Raw genomic sequence first — 22,222 nt, forward strand, 5'->3', positions numbered from 1 at the left:
TTCCTTACTGAGATCTGATAGCTGCCCTGGAAAAATAAGTGCTTTGTCTACCTTTTGGATCTTTTCTAAAGGAAGGAAGTCCTTTTGTTCTGTTGAGTCCAACACATACCCCAGGAAGGTGACCCTCTGGGAAGGATTTAAGTTGGATTTCTCCAGGTTCAGAAGCCAACCCAGGCTTACCAACAGGTCTCTTGCCATCTGTAGATCTCGAATCAACTGCGTCGGAGAGGGGGCAAACAGGAGGAGAAGATCGTCGAGATATGCGATCACCGAGATTCCCCTGAGATGCAGGAATGCCAGAACTTCTGCCATCACTTTGAAGATCTGGGGGGGGGGGGGGGGGGGGAATAGCCCAAAGGGAAGTGCTTTGAACTGCAGGTGTAGCACCCCTTCTGAGGTTCTCACTGCCAGCCTGAGGAAACGCTGCTGGCTCTCTGCGATGGGAATATGCAGGTATGCATCTTTTAAATCTATCGATGCCATGAAACAGTTTGGTGGAAGAAGTGCTTTCACTGAGTAAACTGAATCCATCCAAAACCTTCTGTAGGTGACAGACATTCAGAGGCTTCAGGTTTAGGATGAGCCTGAACTTTCCCGAGGGCTTGCGAACCACAAAAATGTGAGAATAGAAGCCCCTGCCTTTCTCTCCTGCTGGGACCCGTACTACCACTTCCTGGTTCCTCTAACTCCTGGAGAGAGGAAAGAAGGGCAGATGATTTTTCTGCACATTTTGGCAGCTCGGTGACAAGGGGTCTCAGAGGGGGGAGTTCTGAAAACTCCAAGCGGTAACCTCTTCTGATGATCCCCAACAAACTGATTGGAGGTGATCTCCCACTGTGGGAGAAAGGCCCCCAACCTTCCTCCCACTGTGACTGTCGAGACTTTTTGGGCTGTTCAGGAGGGCGAAAAATTGCTCCCCCACGCCCTTTGCCCTTGAGCCCCCAACTTTTCTTCTGTCGAACAGTACTAGGGGCTTCAAATTTTTTCTGAGGATGAGTCTTTTTGACTGCTCCCCAAATTTCCTCTTAACGGGAAAGGCCTTTTTCTTATCAGCCGTGCGATCTAGCACTGCTTCAAGACCTGGCCCAAACAGTAAGTCTCCTGTAAAAGGGATTCCACAGAGCTTTGTTTTGGACACATTGAACCCCCGCCATGTCTTCAGCCATAAGGCCCTCCTGGCTGAGTTGGTCAGAGCCGAGGATCTTGCAGACATTCGCACGGATTCAGCTGAAGCATTCGCAATGTATGCTATCCCCTTAAGCAGCATGGGAAAGGAGGATAGAATAGTTTCCTTTGCCGTCCCTGCTTCAATGTGCGCATTAATCTGGGTAAGCCAATACTCCATATTACGAGCCACCACTGTGGCTGCCATGGCCGGCTTAAGATTTCCCTGTGATGAATCCCAGGCCTTCTTTAGAAGTGAATCCATCCTTCGATCCATAGGGTTTGAAAGTACCCCCATGTCTTCAAAGGCCAGGTCAGTATGTCTGGACACCTGGGAGATTTATTCCAGACAAGAGCCTCCTCTTCCGCAAAAGGAAACCTTCATTTTAATGCCCCAGAAAAGAAAGGTTTCCTTTCGGGATCCTGCCATTCCTTCCTGATGGCATCGATCAAGATGTCAAGCACCGGGAACACACGCTTTCTGTTCCTCCATGCCTTTGTACATCTGATCATGGAGTGACAATGCCTTTTCCTCTTGTATGCCTAAAGTGGTATGAATAGCCCTTATTTTGGGTGGGTACCGGTACTGTCCTGGAAAAAAAAAAACGTTACCGGTATGCAACTTCGATTTTCCCACTTTAGTCTTTCAGGACAGCACACTTGAGAGGATAAGCAAGCACTTACCCTAGGGTGGGACCACTGCTTGCAGGACCTTACACCCAAAGGCCTGGTCCTGGGCAGACAAGTCCAATCTGTAGTGCTTAACGAAAGTCTTAAAACTTGACCATGTTTCTGCTCTGCAGATCTGCTCGGGTGTAGCACCATCCCACTCTGCTTGTGACGTAGCCATAGCCCTAGTGGAATGGGCCCCAATACCTTCTGGGACCTCCACCCCTTTTGCTATGTATGCTTGACTGATTGCCAACCTAATCCACCTGGCTATAGCATTTCTAGAGGCTTTAGAACCCTTCCTAGCCCCTGAAAAAGAAACCAAATTGGATTTCCTGAATTGCTCAGTAACCTCCAGGTACATTACACACCTCCTGACATCTAACTTGTGGAAGACATGTTTCTGTTCCCTCACAGGATTCGAACAGAGTGGGCAAACAGATTTCCTGACTTCTATGGAAATTTGAAGATACCTTTGGCAAAAAGGCCAGATCGGTTTTAAAAATAATCCGATCCAGAAAAACCTGAAAAAAGGGTGTTCTCCTTGAGAGGGCTTCTAACTCACTGACCCTTCTTGCGGTAGTGATGGCTACCAAAAAAATAAAAAAATAAATAAAAAACGAACTGTCTTGAGGGTTAAAAATTTTACCATACAAGATCTAATAGGCTCGAAAGGATCCTCTGTAAGAGCTTGCAAAACTAAAGATAAATCCCACACTGGAAAAGGATGTAAACTGACTGGTCTCTGTCTACTCAACCCTTTAAAGAACCTGGAGACCCAAGGGTTTGCTGCCAATTGCTGCTACAGAAAAACACTTAAAGCAGAAACCTGACCTTTAAGCGTACCAAGAGCCAGTCCCTTATCTGCCCCCCTCTGTAGGAACTCCAGTACTGCTACTGGACTATGAATGTTAAAGGAGCTCTCCGCACACCAGGAATTGAATTTTTTCCATACCTTCCAATAAATCCTATGCGTCTCCCTTTCTAGAATTCAGAAGAGTCTCCATTAACTTTTCAGAGAACCCCTTGCTTTTCAGCATCTCCTCTTCAGTAGCCAGGCTGCCAGACTCCACCTCTCCACCTGAGGGCAGCAGATTGGGCCTTGGAAAAGTAGATACTCCCTGACCAGAAGTATCCAAGGTGGTTCTACCGCAAGCTTCTCTAGTACAGAAAACCAAGGCCTCCTGGGCCAGTGTGGGGCTATCAAGATCAGAGTTGTATCCTCTAACTGGAATTTCCTCAGAACTGGCAGCAACACGGGAGGGGGAAAGGCATAGCATTTTGTAAAAGGCCATCTCCAAGAGCATCCACTCCTATTGTTCCGCTCCGACTCAGAGAAGAAAAGAGGAGCTTTTGTGTTTTTCCCTTGACACAAAAAGGTCCATGGACAGTCTCCCACACCTCTGGACAATCAACCTGTAAATTTCCAGATTCAAGACAGTTGCTCTCCCTCAGCTTTTTCCTGCTGAGGAAGTCTGCTCTCCAATTTAGCTCTCCTTTCAGGTGTACTGCAGATAGAGAGCGTACTGTTAACTCCGCCCAGCTGAATATTGCTTCCGTTAGAGAGCAAAGACCGGCTTCTTGTGCCCCCCCCGCCAATTGATGCAAGCAAACTGCTGAAGAGTTGTCTGAACGGACCTGGACATGATGTCCCTGGAGTTCCTGCTGGAAAAACCTTAGAGCCAAGAAGATGGCTCTCAGCTCCCTCCAATTCGAAGACCTCTCCGCGTCCTCAAGACTCCAAGATCCTTGGGTCAGACCTTTCTCCAGGTGTGCTCCCCAACCTGAGCCAATTGCATCCGTTGTGACGACCTTGGACACTGGGAGTACCCATTCTAGACCTTAAGATTCACTGCTTTTCTCCACCAGAGGGACCTCTTTACTTTTATTGGAATGAGAATCGTAGAGTCCAGAGAACTCCGAGTACGATCCCAAACCTCCAAAAATGAAAAGCTGCAGGGGGCAAAAGTGTGCTCCTGCACACCTTACTGCTGGAAGAGCCGACGTCAGCAGTCCCAAGGCTGACATGGCCTTTCTTATAGAAATTTGCTTATTGCTTTGAAGAACTGCCAAAGTCCTGTCTATTTTGCAAATTTTCTCCTCTGGGAGAAATACTCGCTGCTGAGTCGAGTCTAGAACGTACCCTAGGAAGGTCACTCTTTGCGATGGAACCAAGTTGGATTTCTCCAAATTTAAGAGCCATCCCAATTGTTCCAAAACATTTTTCTACCTGCAAATCCTGAACCAGCTGCTCTGGTGAAGATGCAAACAGGAGCAGGTCATCCAGATATGCTACCACTGAGAGTCCCTTGAGTTACAGAATGGCCAGGGCCTCCACCATAACTTTGGGCTATCCTCTCTCCCCCCCCAGATATTCACCAAAGGGAAGGGCCCAAAATTGAAGGTGCACCATTTCTGACCTGGACCTTACTGCCAACCTGAGGAATCTCTGGCTGTCCTCAGCAATTGGAATGTGCAGATAGGCGTCTTAGGTCTATGGACGCCATGAAGCAATTTGGAGGAAGCAGTGCCTTCACGGAAAAATGGAATCCATCCGAAACCTTTTGTAGCAGATTGACAGATTCAAAGGTTTCAGGATCAGCCTGAACTTCCCTGAAGGCTTTTTGACCACAAAAACGTGGGAATAAAACCCTGTGCCTACCTCCCAAGGAGGGATCCGTGATATTCTGCTGCTCCAAATCCTTCAGAGAGGCCAGAAGGGCTGCCACCTTCTCTGCACACCTTGGCAGGTCTGTGATTAACAGTCTGTGGGGGGGCGGGTTGGGGGTACTTGAGAACTGCAGTCTGTACCCCCTCCTTATAATGCCTAGAATAAAAGGATTGAAGATAACCGACTCCTACTGTGGAAGGAAAGCCCCCAGTCTTCCTCCCACCTGGGTTAACATGTCATTGGGCCTTTTGGGACTGCTCAGGAGGGAGAAAAATCGCTACCCCATGTCCTCTGCCCTTGTTGGTCCAGACCTTCAGGGACTTTGTCCTCAGAAAGTTAATCTTCCTTTGTGGGCGAGTCTTTAGATTTTTCCCCTATATTTTTCTTTAAAAGGAAAAGCCTTTTTATCTGCTGTCTGATCAAGGACAGCCACCAAGTCTGGACCGAACAGTAAATCCCCCGTGAATGGAATACCACAAAGTTTGATCTTTGAGGCATTGTCCCCTTGCCAAGTCTTTAACCAAAGTGCCCTGCTGGCTGAATTGGCCAATGCAGAGGACCTAGCAGACACGCGGACCAATTCTGCTGACGCATCCGCTATGTATGAGACTCCTTTTAGAAGCATTGGAAAAGAGGAAAGAATGGTCTTTTTTGCAGTGCCTGCCTCAATATGAGCTTTTATACGAGTCAACCAGTGTTCCATGTTGCGTGCCACCACTGTGACAGCCATGGCAGGCTTAAAGAGGAGCTGCACAAAAAAAAAAAATATTAAAAGCCAGCAGCTACTAATATTGCAGCTGCTGACTTTTAATAATATCACACTTACCTGTCCCAGGTTCCAGCGATGTCGGCGGCAGATGACGAGCGATCGCTCGTCTCGCTGCAGCCACCGCCGCCATCCTCTGTCAGGGAATCGGGAAGTGAAGCAAGAGGGCTTCACTGCCCGGTTCCCTACTGCGCATGCGCGAGTCGCGCTGCGCTGGTTCCCCGCTGTGTCTCTGGGAACTGTGTGTTTCCCAGAACACAACGGGGGGGCGGAGCCATGCGGCGGTGGGCGGAGCCACGCGGCGGTCTGGCCGGAAGTGGGTGCAGTTACCTGGATTATCCAGGTAACTGCACCCCCCTCCCCCCCGAAAGGTGCCGATTGTGGCACCGGAGGGGGGGAGGGATAATACTAGCGGAACTTCCCCTTTAGGGTGAAGAACCGCTTTAAGATTGCTTAAAGAAGAATCCCAAGCCTTCTTGAGGAGAGAGTCCATCCTCTTATCAATAGGGTCGGTTAGCATACCCATATCTTCAAAAGCCAAATCGGTCCTTCAGGATACTTGAGAGAAAGCTGCATCCAAAATAGGCGATTTGTTCCACACAGCAGATTCATCCTCTGAAAAAGGTAATCTGTGTTTCAATGCTCTAAAAAAGAAAGGCTTCTCTGGGTCTCACCATTCCTTCCTAATGGTGTCTACCAGAACTTCATGTACTGGGAAGACCCTTTTCTTTGGTTCTCCTAGACCTTTATACATCTGGTCATGCAGAGACTGGGGTTTTTCTCTTCTTGGATACCAAGTGTAGTGTGAATAGCTGCCAGGAGCTCTTCCACTTCCTTCAAGGAGAGCTTGTAACGGGAGGATCTGGAGACTCGCCATCTACCTCCTCTCCCTCTGACTCAGTCTGAGGATTCGCTAACCTGCTCATCCTCTAGTATCATTCTGCTATCCCCAGGCAACCCATCGTTAGCAGAGGGACCTGCCAAGGGGCCAGGTGCGACATCCTGTTGTGCTGGCAGAGGACTAGCTGGGGGCCGTACAGGCAGGAAATTAACAAGGTTAAAAGACTGAAAAGTGCTGGAGCGCTCTTTAACAGAAGCCGCCAGACTAGAACTTTGTTCCTCAGCATGATCCTTGACTAAGCCCTCAATGCAATTCCTGCATAATACTTTCCCCCAGGATTCCCTAACACTTCTACATAAGGGGCACTTCTTGGACCCATGTGAAGGCTTGGACTTTTCCATGGACTTGTCCTGAAACTACAAAAAAAAAAAAAAAAAAAACCCCCTACCAGCATCAGCCCCTGCCAGCAAAAATTAACACCAGAACGACACCAGGAGATGTACAACTCTTCCCCTCCTATCCAAGGAGGGGAGATCACCCGTGGAGCTATATGGGAAGTAGTAAGGGAACACCACCCCAGGGTTCCACTTACCTTAGAGTGACTGGTGCTGGCATCACCCAGAGCTGAACTGAAACCATCAGTCTTCAGACATCCATTCGGTCCGAACGGTCGATTCGCCAAGAAACTGCTCATCTTAGCTGTCGCTACAGCGTGAATGAGGCAGACACCAGCTTTCGCCGTTCGTTTATGGCATCCGACCAGAACCAGAAGTTTGGGGTGAACCAGGCACGACCTCTCCCGTCGGAAAAAGACATCGCCTGTCATCCGACCCAGCGTTGCGCTCCATGCTGGCCCCACTAACGAGGGGACGACACGGACACATCCAGCTAACACCTTCCCCAGGCAGCGCCAAAATGAACGTCCCATGCCTCCACTCTCCCCAAGGATGGATGAGACGTGCCAGACACTACAGGTAACAGACTCCCCAGCCCTGCTGCAATGTAGGAGACCTTAATCTCTTCAGAAATCCCTTTGGCCAGACAAAATGTTCTGCCTTCAGGGTAAAACTGGACTCCGCCTCCCCAGCTGATTTAAAACCAGGTTCCTAGCGATGTTTACTCCGGTGAGGAGACACCAAAACTGAAGGGCTGGAGGGAAGGTGTGGTTTTAAAGATCTGGTAGAGGCAACGTTTCCTGAGAAGAGAGGAGCCGAGGTCTCAAATGTGCTGTCCTGAAAGACGAAAGTGGGAAAAATATTTATACGGTCTGCAGTGCTAGTAGCCTCCAGGGAATAGCAACACCATACTTGCAGTCTAAGCAAAGTATAATTTCACATGTTTTGTGCAGTATATTTGTCAAAATGTTAGTATGAAATTGGAACATGGATGCAACATGATTGAAGAAAATTTTAACTGGTTTCCTGATACCCAACATACTGTCATCAAGAACTACAAATGCATATTTGATTAGGAACTCCACCTTCCACTTTTATCTGATGAGGTTTCAAATTAGGCAACAAATTGGAACGCGCGAAAAAAATTGTATGGGCCCCCATGTGAAAAAAAAAAAGTTATTGGGGCTTTAACTAGGTATTAAGACTACGCTAATGTGTGCTCCACTAGTAGCTGATGCTTCTTTCATGAAGAATTTTACTTATATGCAGCCTCTGACATTGATGTCCCTGCTGAAGTTTGAGGTGAAGGGCTGGGCTGAAGGCAAGTGATCAGTGTAGGTCGTTTGCTGTGCAGTGCCTCCATCCAGAAAATGTCTTGTATTCTTTATAAATACAAAGCATCCTGTCACTTCTGTGACAGAACAAGGGGCATATGACCACCACATTCCCCCCCCCCCCCCTCCTTGTATAATCACATAAAACCTTATATTCTTTAACCACTTGCCTACTGGGCACTTAAACACCCCTCCTGCCCAGACCAATTTTCAGCTTTCGGTGCTCACACTTTGAATGACAATTACTCAGTCATGCAACACTGTACCCAATTTTTTTTTCCGTCTTTCCCCCCCCCCAAATATAGCTTTCTTTGGGTGGTATTTGATCACCTCTGGGTGTTTTTTTTATGCTATAAATAAATACCGAAAATTTTGAAAAAAAAAAAAAAATGGAGTTACGTACCGGTAACATCCTTTTCCGGGAGTCTCAGGACAGCCACCTTTGAGACACTGGCTCCTCCCCTCTTAGGAAACACCGCCTTCAATTTCACAATTTAAGCCTCCTCCTCTCTCCGTCCCTCAGTTCTTCCAGAGTACCTCCGGCCAACTGGGGAGACACAAGAACACGTCAAAATAAACAATCAAACTTTTAATCTTACCTGACGGTCTCATGTGATGAGTTCCCGAAGATCTCCAAAAACCTGGGTGGGAACCGGTGCTGTCCTGAAAGACTCCCGGAAAAGGATGTTACCGGTACGTAACTCCATTTTTCCCCAAGTTCGTCTTTCAGGACAGCCACCTTTGAGAGGATAAGCGAGTACCTTGTCTTAGGGTGGGACCACTGCTTGCAGCACTTTATGACCAAAGGCTTGGTCTTTGGCTGGCAGAAGATCCAGTCTATAGTGCTTCACGAACGTAGAAAAACTGAACCACGTTGCGGCTCTACAGATCTGTTCAGGAGACGCACCAGCCCACTTTGCCTGCGAAGTTGCCACTGCCCTGGTTGAGTATGCTCCAATTCCAACTGGAGACTCTAACACCCCAACCACGCAAGTCTGCCCAATGGCTGACCTTAACCATCAGGCTATCGTACGTCTAAAGGCTTTGGAACCCTTCCTAGCCCCTGAAAATAACACTAAAAGTGAATCAGACTTCCTGAACTGACTTGTGCAATCTAAATAATGAAGGACACATCTTCTAAGGACCAATTTATTAAGATGTGTTCCTGTTCTCTCACTGGCCTTGAACGAAAAACAGGCAGCATAATCTCTTGGACTCTGAGGATTAGAGGCTACCTTAGGTAAAAAGGCCAGATCAGTCTTAAAACTGAATGGTCCAGAAAAGGAGTGTCCTAACAGACAGGACTTCGAGTTTACTCACTTTCCTTGCCGTAGTGATCGCCACAAAAAAAACAGTTTTGAGAGTGATCAACCAGAACGAGCAAGATTCCAATGGCTCAAAAGGTTCTTTTGTGAGAACCTGTAAAACTAATGAAAGATCCCGACTGGGAAGAGGGTGACCAAAAGGCTTGGTCTTTGCCTACTTAAGGCTCTAAGGAACCTTACTAACCCAAGGTCTGATATTAGATGCCTTTCCAGAAATACGCTTGAAGCGAAAACCTGACTCTTCAATGTTTCAGGGGCTAAACCTTTATCTGCCCCTGACTGCAGGAACTCTATAACGGCTACAAGGCTGTGCACATCGAAAGAGTTCTCCGAGCACCAGCTATTGAACCGCCTTGGTGCCGTGACCCAGATACGAACCGGGGGTGCTGCGGACACCACGCAGAGTACTAACCCCCCATACGATCACGGCCCCCTACCTCCAGGAAAATGGTCTGAGTTTTTATTTACCTGCTATACAGAAGAGTGGCTACTAAACAGTCTGAGACCCCTTTGCCCTTCGGCAATTCCTCCTCAGTAGCCAAGCTGCAAGGATCCACCTGGGGACAGCAGATTGGGCCTGGGAAAAGGAGACACTCCTAGACCGGGAAAACCCGGGGGGGTTCCACAGACAGGCCCTTCAGAATGGAGAACCACGGCCTCCTGGGCCAATGAGGTGCGTTTAGAAAAAGGAAGCAATCTCCACCTGAAACTTCCTTGACCCTGCAGGAATGAGAATGGGAGGGGGGAAAAGCATAGCACCTAGAGAATCCCCAACTCTGTGCTTTAGTGCGTCTGCTCCCGACCTCCCATCTCCCCTGTTCATGGAACAGGAGATGGCTTCTTTTGCGTTTTCCCTTGAGGCAAAAGAGCTCTATCGAAGGAATCCCCCACCTCTGGGTGATCTCTTTGAAAAACCTGCTTGAGAACCTGGTTGCTTTCTTCCCGTGCTCTCCTGCTGAGGAAACCTAATACCAGAATTTGCTCTCCTTTCAAACGGATCACTGGAAGGACAGGAATTTAACATTCGGCCCATCCGAGGATGGCTTTCGCTAGGGCCCATAAGGATCTGCTCCAGGAGCCCCCGTCTTGTTGACGTAAGCCACTGCCACGGGATTGTCTCCATGACTCTTACATGAATTCTCCAGAGCACTCTCTGAAAGGTCCTGAGAACCAGATCTACTGCTCTCAACTCCCTCCAATTTGAGGATCTCTTAGACTCTCCTCTCCCAGGTACCCCATACCAAAAACGGGAGTCTAGGTGTGTACCCCAACCTAAGCCGTTCGTATCGGTTGTAACCACCCTGGATATCTGCAAAATCCATTCTAGGCCTTGTGACAAACATGCTCCCATTCCCAAAGGGATCTCTTTACCTGAGTTGGAACCGAAACCAAAGAGTCCCAAGACCCCCGACTGTGGTCCCAAACCTTCAAGATGACTAGTTTGCAGAGGACGGTAACGTGACCCCGTCCACTGAACTGCTGGGAGCGTGGATGTCAGTAAGCTCAACCTGCCCTTCCTCATTGAGTTCTGACGGTTGCCCTGGAGAAACAACAGTGCTTTGTCTACCTTCTGGATTTTCTCCGAGGAAAGACCTTTTGTTCCGTTGAGCCCAGCACCTACCCCAGGAAGGTGACCCCTTGGGAAGGATTTTAAGTTGGGTTTCTCTAGGTTCAGAGGCCAACCCAGGCTCACTAACAGGTCTTTTGTTACCTGTGGAACCCAAATCAACTGCGCCAGAGAAGGGACAAACAGGATAAGATCGTCAAGATACACGATCACCGAGACTCCCCTGAGACGCTGGAAAGCCAGAACCTCTACCATCACTTTGGTGAAGATACGAGGGGGAAGGGGATAGCCCAAAAAGGGAAGTGCTTTGAACTGAAAGTGTAGCACCCCTACAGAGGTTATCACTGCCAGCCTGAGGAAACGCTGGTGGCTCTCTGCGATGGAAACATGCAGGTATGCATCCTTACTATCGATGCCCTGAAACAGTTTTGGTGGAAGAGGTGCCCTCACCCAGTGACCAAAACCAACCGAAGCCTTCTGTAGGCGACTAAGACACACAGACGCTTCAGGTTCAGGATGAGCCTGAACTTTTCTGAAGGCCTGTGAACCACAAAAATGTGAGAATAGAAGCCTTGCCTGTCCATCTTGCTGGGACCTGTATTACCACCTCCTGTTCCTCTAACTCCTGGAGAGAAAAGGGCACACTTTGGCAGCTCAGTGACAAGGAGTCTCAAAAATGGGGGAGCTCTGAAACCTCCAACCGGTAACCTCCCCTGATGATCCCCAACACAAACTGATTGGAGGTGATCATCTCCCACTGGGGGAGGAAGGCCCCTTTTTTTTTTTTTTTTTATTTCCTTTTAAGGAAAAAGGCCTTTTTCTTAGCCGTGCGATCTAGCACTGATTCAAGACCTGGCCCAAACAGCAGGTCTCCTGTAAAAAGGATTCCACAGAGCTTTGCTTTGGAGGTCTTGTCCCCCTGCCATGTCTTCAGCCTTAAGGCCCTCAAGGCTGGGTTGGTCAGCCAAAGACCTTGCATACATTCGCCTGGATTAAGCCGAAGCATCCGCAGTGTATGCCAACTCCTTAAGCAGCATGGGAAAGGAGGGTAAAAAAAAGTCTCCCCTGCTGTCATTGCTTCATGCATTAATCTGGATAAGCCAACACTACATATTACGTGCCACCACTGTGGCTGCTATGGCAGGCTTAAAGATTTTCTTATGAGAAAATCCCATGTATCCTTCAGAAGTGAATCCATCCTTCAGACCAAAGGGTCTGAAAGCATCCCCATGTCCCCAAGGACAGGTCAGTATGCCTGGACATCCGAAGAAAGGCAGCATCTAACCTGGGAGATTTTATTCCAGACAAGAGCTTCCTCTTCCGCCCGAAGAAACCTTTGTTTTAATGCACCAGAAAAGAAAGGTTCTTTCGGGACCCTGCCATTCCTGATGGCATCGATCAAGATGTCATGAGCCGGGAACACCCGCTTCCTCCAGGCCCTAGTACATCTGATCGTGGGGTGACAATGCCTTCTTTTTCTCTTGTATACCTAAACTGGTATGAATAGCTCCCAAGAGCTTATCCACTTCATCCAGGGGAAGTTTATACCGTGAGGTTCTTTTGGGTTCCCCATCCAAGCCCTCACCATCAGATTCCCCTTGGGAGTCTGAGACGGCACTGTCAACTTCTTCCTCAACTTCCTCTGACACCCTCTGGATTCTCCCTTAACCTGCAGGAGGAACATCCATCGGGTTAGGTGGAACACTCTGCTGTGCTGGTGAAAGAGTGCTCTGGAGCTGAGGCCACTGGAACATTCACAGAAGCCGCTAGATCTGCACCCTGTTCTGCTGACTGCTCCCTGATGGCGCCCAAATAGGGACCTGAACCCTGGACCCTCAGGTTAAAGGTCTGATGCTCCACCGACTGAGCTATCCGGGGGTTCAAAACACTCTTTACAAAGTGCCTTGAACCAGGAATTCCCCAAAAGAGGCTCTATATGAAGGACACTCCCTCCTAGAACCAAGGGGGGACTTGCTCATGTCTTTCTGAGACATAGAAATAAAAGAGAGGGCAGCATAAAATTTAAAAAGAAAACAAACACCAGCACTACTTAAGAGGACCACCGGGAGTGCCCCCCCCCAGGATCAAACTCCACCTGGATCCCAGATGCACTGCCCTTCCCCCTGATCACCTAGGGGGAAAAAACACCAGTGGAGCTACTGGTTATAAAGTAAGGGAACCCCTCCCCAGGGTTTTCCTTACCTTTGAGTGGCTGGTGCCGTTAGCTCCAGGAGCTCCTGAAGCCACTGCTTCGGACATTCTCCTGTTGAGGAAGAGTGGTACGAACGTGCCTCCAACAGCTGCCTGTGCAACTTAGAAAGAGAGGCCGCACCAGCCGAACGCTTGGTCCTCCTTCCGACCGCGTCCGGAACCGGAAGACGCGGGTCCAACGAAGATGTCCGCCCCCACCAGAACTGACATCGCCCGTCATCTGGTCCGGCCTCCAGCTCCAAGCCCACTGCAAACACAGGGGGACCTTGGACGTCTTTGTTGCAGCGCCCCACTGGGCGAAACGAAAGGATGGACCTCCCCAAAAACGTCCTGCTTTCCCCAAGCGAAGATTGGAGTGCGTGTAAAAAAGGTCAGTACAAGAGTTGAGCTCCCCAGCCGACCGGACTGCCTAACCCGTTGAAGCACCCTCCTGGGCGAACGAACGGATGGACCTCTCAAACTTCCTGCTTTCCCCAAGCGAAGTTTAGAGCACATGTAAAATGGTCAGTACGAAAATCCAGCTCCCTGGCCGACCCGACTGCCGACCCCGTTGTAACACCCGACTGGGCGAACAAACGGATGGACCTCACAAACTTCCTGCTTTCCCCAAGCGAAGTTTCGAGCACATGTAAAGCAGTCAGTACGAAAATTCAGCTCCCCGGCTGACCGGACTGCCGAAAGTAGACCGATAGACGATCGGCCTGCCGAGTGGGGCCGGAGCTCCACTCGGATAGCTTCAGTCTCGCCAACTGATTTAGCTAAGGTTCCTTAGCGGTGTCTCCCCGCCGGAGGAAACACCATAACTGAGGGACGGAGAGAGGAGGAGGCTTAAATTGTGAAATTGAAGGCGGTGTTTCCCAAGAGGGGAGGAGCCAGTGTCTCTCAAAGGTGGCTGTCCTAAAAATCCAAATTAGTGGATATTATTTGGTCTTTGTGAAAGTTAGAGTCTGTGGTGCAAATCATACAAAATTCACCACATGTGATGTACTGGTGGCCCATCTCATTTCTTGCGACCCGAACAAGCCAGGAAAAAGTACAAATACCCCCCAAATGACCCCCTCTTTTTAGACATTCCAAGGTATTTAGTAAAAGGAATGGTGAGCTTTTTGATGTTATTTTTTCCCCACAATTCTTTGCAAAATTAAAAAAAATTTTCCCACAAAATTGTCATTGTAATAGGTTATTTCTCTCACATGGCATGTGTATAACACAGATGACACCCCAAAATAAATTCTGCTACTCCTGAGTATTATGATACCACATGTGTGGTACTTTTCCACAACCTGGCCACCTAGAGAGGCCCAACATGCAGGGAGCACCATCACATGTTCTAGGAGCATAAATTACACATCTAACTTGTTGACTACCTATTACACTTTTGAAGGCCCTGGAGCACCAGAACAATGACAAGTGCCACCACTGCCAAGTGCCACCAACAGATGGCACTGGGGGGCAGATGGCCCTTTGATTTTTTTTTAACTTCAGAGTAATATTTTCCAATAAACAGCAGCTATTAGCAGGGAACATGTCATTAGAGGCATCGTATTGGTACCTAGCCAATAGGGGTGCAACGGATCAAAAACTCACGGATCGGATCGTTCCTCGGATCAGCAAATAATTTAATTGGCAAAAACCTGTGAAAATTCCACCACCATATAGTCCCCACTGTAATATCCACAATCTCCCCGAATGTAATATTGGCTGAGGTACGGCTGAGTAAGGCTTGGCATCGCAAAGTGCTAGGGTACTGCAGAGAATTGCAGGGTATGGAGGGATGGCTGCTTCCATCTCAGGATCTCTCCCCTCCACAGGTTAGTACAGAGGGGAGAGAGGAACCGGTGTCATGACATGACGCCGGTTTGTTTACAAGTGATCGTTCCGTCGGAGCGATCAGTGCAAACAGCCTGGGTGTAGAAAGATGGGCGCCGCTTCGGAGCTAGGCAGAAGCCATGGCCTTTCCTAAGGCCGAGACCACTATGCTGATCGCAGCATATGTGCTGATCCGAGTGGAAGACCCATTCGATTACAGATCGGTGATGATCCGTTGCACCCCTATTAGCCAATGTTCCAATGAAGTTTTAGCCCACACCAATGTTACATTTTCCAGGTAATCTTCACCCATGGAGGCTAAGATATTTAAACTATCACAGATCTCAGGGTCTTAGTGTGAATTCTAAATCCTTCCACCATTACCATTGGCAGAGAGAAAAAAAAAAGTGATGGAAGAGGTAGTCTAGTACTTAAAGATAGCAGTAATAACGACCACTGCAATATTTTATGTGATTAGATAATTGTTAATATTCCTGCACACAACTCTAGAGCCCTAATAAAATCTTTTTTTCATTTAAAAAGGATTTTATTGAACACGGCAGACCGATCAACATACAATAAGAAACCATGTATAGCTTATTGACAGACTTATAAGTGTATATAACCAGGAACTTTGCTGGAACCAAAACATTCACATATACACAGGGAGAATTTTACAGAAACTTTCCAACCCCTACAGGGAATCGAACAGCTGCTAAAATCCCCATAAAGAAAGCCGTCACAGACTGCTGAGATCCAATATGTTTTTTATTAAATTATAGGTAGGAAATAAAGCTAGAAGAAAAAAAGTGCATAGGGCTACAGGAAAAGAGAGCAGAAAGAATTTGGACTGACTCTGGTCCTGATCAGAAAGGAACAGGAGACAGAGGAAAGAAAGATAAGGGGGAAAAAAAAAAAAAAAAAAAAAAAAGGGGGGGGTGAAATCCCTCCCCCAGGCAGCCAACCAAGGTTCACTCCAGGGGGCACTCTAAATTACCCAGCTCGCCACAGGAGACGCTAAGTCCTTGTATTTCCACAAAAGCCAGAAATTGGTGCCAATAAAACCATGTTTTATTATATTTCTCCACCTTCCGGTGGACCGCCACTGTCAATTGCTCCATCAGGATTATTTCACTCACCACAGCCAGCTCCTGGCCCATTGAGGGGGAGTCCTCCCTCTTCCAATTTAGAGGCACACAGATTCTTGCCACATTCAGCAGGTGAATCATGAGTGAGTTCCTCCATCTCCTTCTCAGCATTGGGGTAAGATGGAGGAGACACTGGGCTGGATCATCTGCTAGGGCTATATTCATTAGCTTCAGGATCACTCGGCGCACAATCTCCCAAAAAGGTCAAATGCGTGGGCAGGACCAGAATACATGCAGCAGTGAACCCGCTACCTGATGGCATCTCCTGCAGGCAGAGGACACAGATTGGTAGATTCTGTGCAGAAGTGTGGGGACCCTATACCACACTGCCAACAGCTTGTACCCTGCCTCCTGGAATCTCGTGGTGATGGAGGAACGTTGAGCAAAATACAGGACCCTCTGTTCCTTTGTAAAGGTCCGTCCCAAATCCTATTCCCACCTCCCCAAGTACAGAGGGGGGGGCAACTACCAACTTGTACAGTACCGATAACAAGTGGTGGGCCGGGGTCCAAACAACTCCTCAAAAGCAGACAGGGAGTGGACTCAATCAGGTTGAAAATGCGAGGAGGTCAAAAAGTGTCTAATCTGGATGGCCCTCCATCTGTCCAGGGGAGGGTCCAGCATCGACTAAATTTCTTCAACCGAGAGCCACCGTCCCCCGCAACAAAAGTCCTGCAACCTATATCTGTTAGACTCTGAACTCTCCAAATCTACTCAACATACTAGGGCGAAGTCCTGCACCGCAATCACCGGAGACAACGGGGAGGGTTTCTGGGGGCTATAAACAGATAGTGTGTTCCCTATCAACATGTGATTTTTTTTAAAGTTGCCGGGAGGCTCGAGGTTTGCCACACCAGGGTCGGCAATGGGAATAGAGAACGTCTGCTCTGCCTCTACCCACTCCTTTTCCGTGGAATGTTTAACCCAATCTAGGGCTCTGGTACAATGTACCACCTGGTCATATTTGACCTGGTCCGGTAAACATGCCTCCTAGATCCTTCGGCAGAGTCAGGGTTCTATATGCAATTTGTTTTGTTCTATATCCCCACAGGAAATGTAAAAAAAATTCCCCCCTCACCGCCGTAAGAAAATGGGGAGGCACCACCACCAGAAGTGTTTGCAGGAGGTACAAAAGTCTCGGCAGGACGACCATCTTAAGGATGCCGATCCTGCCGAACCAAGAATGAGTATGTTTATGCCAACACTGTAGGTCAAGATGCAGGGTGGTTAGCCAGGGGGCATAGTTTTCCTGAAAGGTTGACGTGAGGGAGGGGGTCAGATATATCCCCGGTATTTGATTTTGTTTTTGGCCCATGCAAAGGGAAAATTCCCCTGCACGGTGTTCAGGGTTTCACTAGGGAGGTCAACATTCAGTGCTTCAGATTTGTGTACATTCATTTTATAACTGGAAAGGGCAAAATATGACCTGAGTGCATTCAATAAATTTGGTATAGACGTGACCAGGTTGGTCACAAAGAATAAAAGATCAGCATAAGCCGCTACTTTATGGTGACTATTTCCTATCCCTATGCGCTGGATATTCTGATCCTGTCTAATATGCGCCAATGTCTATATAAAAATAATGGGTAATACAATCTTCTTGTGGGTGTGTGGCAGAACTATAAACCTCTAATCTCATTAGATTTTATGTGAGGAAATGTTCTGGGATTTACTAGACAAAAAAAAAAAAAATCCTCCTTACGGCATCATCTACAAAGGGGAATCTGACTAGCAACTGACTGCGGTCCTGAAAGTGTCTCCAGTATGTTCCTCTTCATTGGAAATGTCATAGGCAATAGGAAGGGGAAACAGGCGAAAAACATTTGGAAATGACATAGGGTTTACAAAGTGTTAACAGCAACCTCTCCAACTCGGAGTACTGGATTTGTATCTACACACATTGTCTATCTTTAATTTTCAATACCAGCCTCCTTAATGGGTCCCCCTCCCACCAACCCCATAGCAGATGTGTTGCCTGCTATGACTGTTGTAATGCCATTGTAACCCATTACAAATACTGTCAGCGCTATGTAGTGATACTCACAGCTCCAGATATGAAGTTATTCCATTGATGGGGCAGTTTGTGTATTTCACTTTCTCCATGCACCCCCACAAGGACAATAGAGACACTACTACAGGTGCTAGCAGCCAGGTCAGTTCCCGTCGCTACCTTCAACCTATACATCTTCAGGATTTCAGGAGATGATCCTAAGGAAGCAGCTCTGCAAGACATACATTTGAACAGTCAGCTATATCTCTCTTTTATGCAATATACAAGTTCACACCTACAACTAATTACAAGATCAGTAGCATGAACCAATCCTGTCTGGACATAGTACATAGATAATTCAATCTAAAAATATAGCCCAACATGCATAGAATGGGTGATATTATAAAAAAACTTACTATCTGTTCTGGTAAATATATACTACTGAAATACTCAGACAAGGACATTAGCATGTTACTTCCAGGATTATTATTTTTTTTTGTTTTGACAGGCGTCCTGCAAGGGTTACTGTACTATGCCACATATAGGTTGGCCAAAAATCTTTTACTGTGCTTTGCTCTAGTTGTTTGGACATTCTGGGCATAATGTACAGACGTGCAGCAGCACCATACACTACATTTACAGCCCCCACTGTAGAGGGGAATTAACAAAAAAAATAAAAAAAACAACTGTTTGACTTTTTAATGGGCCTTAAGGTATATCCCTAACTCTGTATTACTGTCTAATTAAGGGTTAATCTGCTGCCAATGCATCTAAAATACTGGACAGGGATGGCTGGTAGTATATTGGGGGGCAGCAAACACTGGTCAGGCAGATGGTCACCAGCCCACACCCCATCTAGATCACGGGCAGCGGCTTCTGCATGGCCGCTTTTGCTGTGCATCTGCTCCTTCCTCCTAAGTGGCCAATTGGATCGCTTCTCCAATTGGCCAACAGGAGAATCAGGAAGACAATAGCGAATATTCATTTGCTATTGTCACAACTGGGTGGGCGCTGGGTGCAGAAGCCAATTAGAGCCCCAGGCTCTAATCATGTACTTAAACACTAAAGCCATGCGTTGTCAGACAACCTGCATGTAGATTACAGGCCGTGCACGTGGATTGGGCAGGGGCAGAGTGCCGTCTGGACAGTCCACCACTGATACTCGAGTAGATAGAACTACATTTGATGATAAACACGTCAACTAGGTGGGTTTCCATGAGCTCACCTAGTCACTGCAGCTAGAAGGGACAGCCTTCCATGTAGTGACCGTTTTCTCTGCAATACAGAAAAGGCTAATATATTTTGCACCTATGTACATCTTTCAGGAAAGGACACTTGGGCTGAGGTTCTGGTAGTAAGACAAGGGATTGTAGCAAAGTCAGTGCAGGCTAACAAATGTAATTATAGTCAAGTGGGCCAAACTGCCCTTACAGACCAAACAGGACACTCAAGAAAACCCATGAAAATGCAGGTATGCTTGGCTTTACCCATCAAGGTGAACTGGGCACTTGAGGGCATAAAGAGAACACTGATGTTTTGCTCTTGGACAGCAAAAAGGAAGTCAAGGAGCCACAAGACCCAGAAAAAATAAAAAGAATAACTTAGGAAGCACCTGGTCTCCAGTCTTGAAGCTGCAGAGGGAATTTATGGCAGCAAGGATAGACCTGCAGGCAATCACTCATCAGATCTGTTACCTATGAAGTGATTTACATCCCAGCTTGACAAGAGCACTGCAGGGAAGTCCCCCAGATTAACCACTTGAGTCGGAAGGATTTACCCCCTTAATGACCAGGCCATTTTCTGCAATTAGGCACTGTGTCACTTTGACAATTGCGCAGACATGCCACCTTGTACAAAAACAAAATTGATGTCCTTTTCCCCCCCACAGAGCTCTTTTGGTGGTATTTGATCCCCTCTGCAGTTTTTATTTTTTGCACTAAAAAAAAAAGCATGACAATTAAAAAAAAAAAAAAAAAAAATCTTCCTTAGTTTGTTTTTCTACACATTTTGGGGGAAAAAAATGCAATAAGCATCGGGCACACACATGGCTCCTCAGTATCGCAGCCTCCTATACCCTTTAAAGCGGCTGCCGTACAGCTACAGCGATTCAGCTAACATGACAGCAACAGGAAATTAGTGTAGAAATATACCTCGTGTCAAAATTCTACTCGGTTCTGGGTTGTGGAATTGAAAACTGAACACACTGAACTTTCCGTTCCTTTAAATAAAAGTGGGCTGCAATGTCCTTAAAAATGCAGTCTGGACTGGCACCCTTTTTGAAATCACTTTCACCATTTGCGTTTAATCACCCCGGACCTTTAATATATATAACAAATATGTTGACAGCAAGACATACATGACACCCATAGACAGGGTGGCACCATCCCAATTTTTTGGGGGGTGCTATGTCAGGGCCAGCAATGATTACCCCCCAGCATATGTCAGTGCCAGCAACAACATCAAGTCAGTGGGATAGTAAAATATAACAATTCAGCCACCAAAGAAAACAGAGAACCATAAAAACTCATTGAAAACAGGCCATGCAGTCAGGAACATGGTCCCATATCCCACAAGAACTGCAAAATGTTTTCTTATAGTGAGATATACTGTGACACCACACCAGCAATGTCAGAACTAATTTGCACTAGCGGTTAGGGGGCTGTACAAGCCTGCAGTTGAGCCACATTTTTACCACCCCCAACTGCATAGGCAGCAGTGTGGGGGTGTACACATGTGGCAGCTATGGTGGTTAGCATCACAGCAGGAATTATACCCCATTGCTTTTGGCAGGTGCTACCACCCAAACACAACCCATTCAAGTGACTGGGGCTGGTCTGCAACACTAATGTGGGATTCAAGGATGTAAAGCAGGCAGTGGAAAGACCCTTCCGACCTTCTTACCACCTGTTTAATGCTCTCTCAAAAGCAAAGGTTGATTGCTCTTGAAAGCACAGCTAGTGTGAATGAGCCTTAAAGTTTAACCACTTCAGCCCTGGAAGGATTTGTCTGGGGGAGAAGACTGATCATTGTTCCTAAGCAGTAGGAACAGGTCACTCCTCACCCCGAGAGGAGATCGGTTTACATTGACAGATCTGTTCTCTCCTCAGGAGCAATCGCAGGTATCAGACAGCCATCGCGGCCACACGCACAGGCTCCTAAATCACACAGTGAGTGCCCAACACTCCTAAAGCCCACAGGTGCCATTCTGCTACCATCAATTGATGGCAGCAAGTGGTTAAAGATGAAGCAAGCAGAGGGAGGGATGGACAGAACAGATTCTGCATTCTTTTCTCCCAGTCAGAAAGTCTGTATAGCAGGGGTAGTCACCTATAGAGCTCTCCAAAACTGCTCTCCTAAAACTAACGATATACTAACGGCCAAAACCAGACACTCTTTACTCCTGGACCTCTGCTGCCTTTGATACAGTTGACCACCCCCTCAAACTCCACACCTTTGGTCTCTGACTGTACTCTTCGCTGATTCTCTTCCTACTTATCCAACCGCACCTTTAGCAATTCTTACAACTCTACTTCTTCCTCTCCCTTTCTCTGTGGGGTCCCCCAAGGTTCTGTTTTTGGACTGCTCCTATTTTCAATCTACACCTCCTCTCTGGGTCAACTGATAGCCTTCCATGGCTTTTCTCTATGCTGACAACCAAATCCATTTCTCTACCCCTCAGCTCACTCCCTCTGTCTCCTCACATATCACCAATTTACCATCAGATATATCAGTCTGGACATCACACCCACTTCCTCAAACTCAACCTATCCAAAATTATAATTTTACCTTCCCCATATGCCCCTTCCCTTGATCTCACTGTCAAAATCGAAGGCACAACCATAAGCCCATCCCCCACATGCCAAGGTTCTAGGTGTAGTCCTGGACTGTGAACTCTCCTTCAAGCAACACATCCAATTGCTGTCCAAATCCTGCCGCCTCAACCTCCGCAACATCTCCAAAATACCCCCCTTTCTAACAATTGACACAACAAAGCTCTTAATTCACTCACTGGTCATCTCCAACCTCGACTACTTCAATGAGAAAGGAGTTGCCTTACCTCTACATAGTCTATCACCTCTTCAATTCATCATGAATGTTGCTCCCAGACTCATCCACCTTACCAATCCCTGTCTGCTACTCTGTCAATCCCTCCACTGGCTTCCGCTTGGCCAAAGAATTAAATTCAAAATACTAACTACATACAAAGCCAACCTCAATTCCACCCCGAGCTACATCACTAGCTTAGTCTCTAAATACCAACCTACTTGTTCTCTTCATTCCTCTCAAGACCTCCTGCTCTCTAGCTCCCTCATCACCTCCACCCATGCTCAC

The 22,222-nt window shown here is 47.4% G+C and overlaps 1 protein-coding gene across 1 annotated transcript in view; it reads right to left on the reverse strand.

The window, feature by feature from the left end:
- LOC143983849 (polyunsaturated fatty acid lipoxygenase ALOX15B-like) overlaps positions 1-18,114 on the reverse strand; it is a 112,677-nt gene extending 94,563 nt beyond the window's left edge. Inside the window, exon 1 of the mRNA XM_077483949.1 lies at positions 17,945-18,114. Within this exon, the coding sequence (XP_077340075.1) occupies positions 17,945-18,085 (141 nt within the window). The 5' untranslated portion in view covers positions 18,086-18,114. The remainder of the gene's footprint in view (positions 1-17,944) is intronic.
- Between the last annotated feature and the right edge of the window lie 4,108 nt (positions 18,115-22,222).

The sequence above is a fragment of the Lithobates pipiens genome, unplaced genomic scaffold (assembly GCF_037356315.1).
Source record: "Lithobates pipiens isolate NorthernLeopardFrog02 unplaced genomic scaffold, aLitPip1_a1.2 Scaffold_16, whole genome shotgun sequence".
In the NCBI taxonomy this organism is placed as follows: domain Eukaryota; kingdom Metazoa; phylum Chordata; class Amphibia; order Anura; family Ranidae; genus Lithobates; species Lithobates pipiens.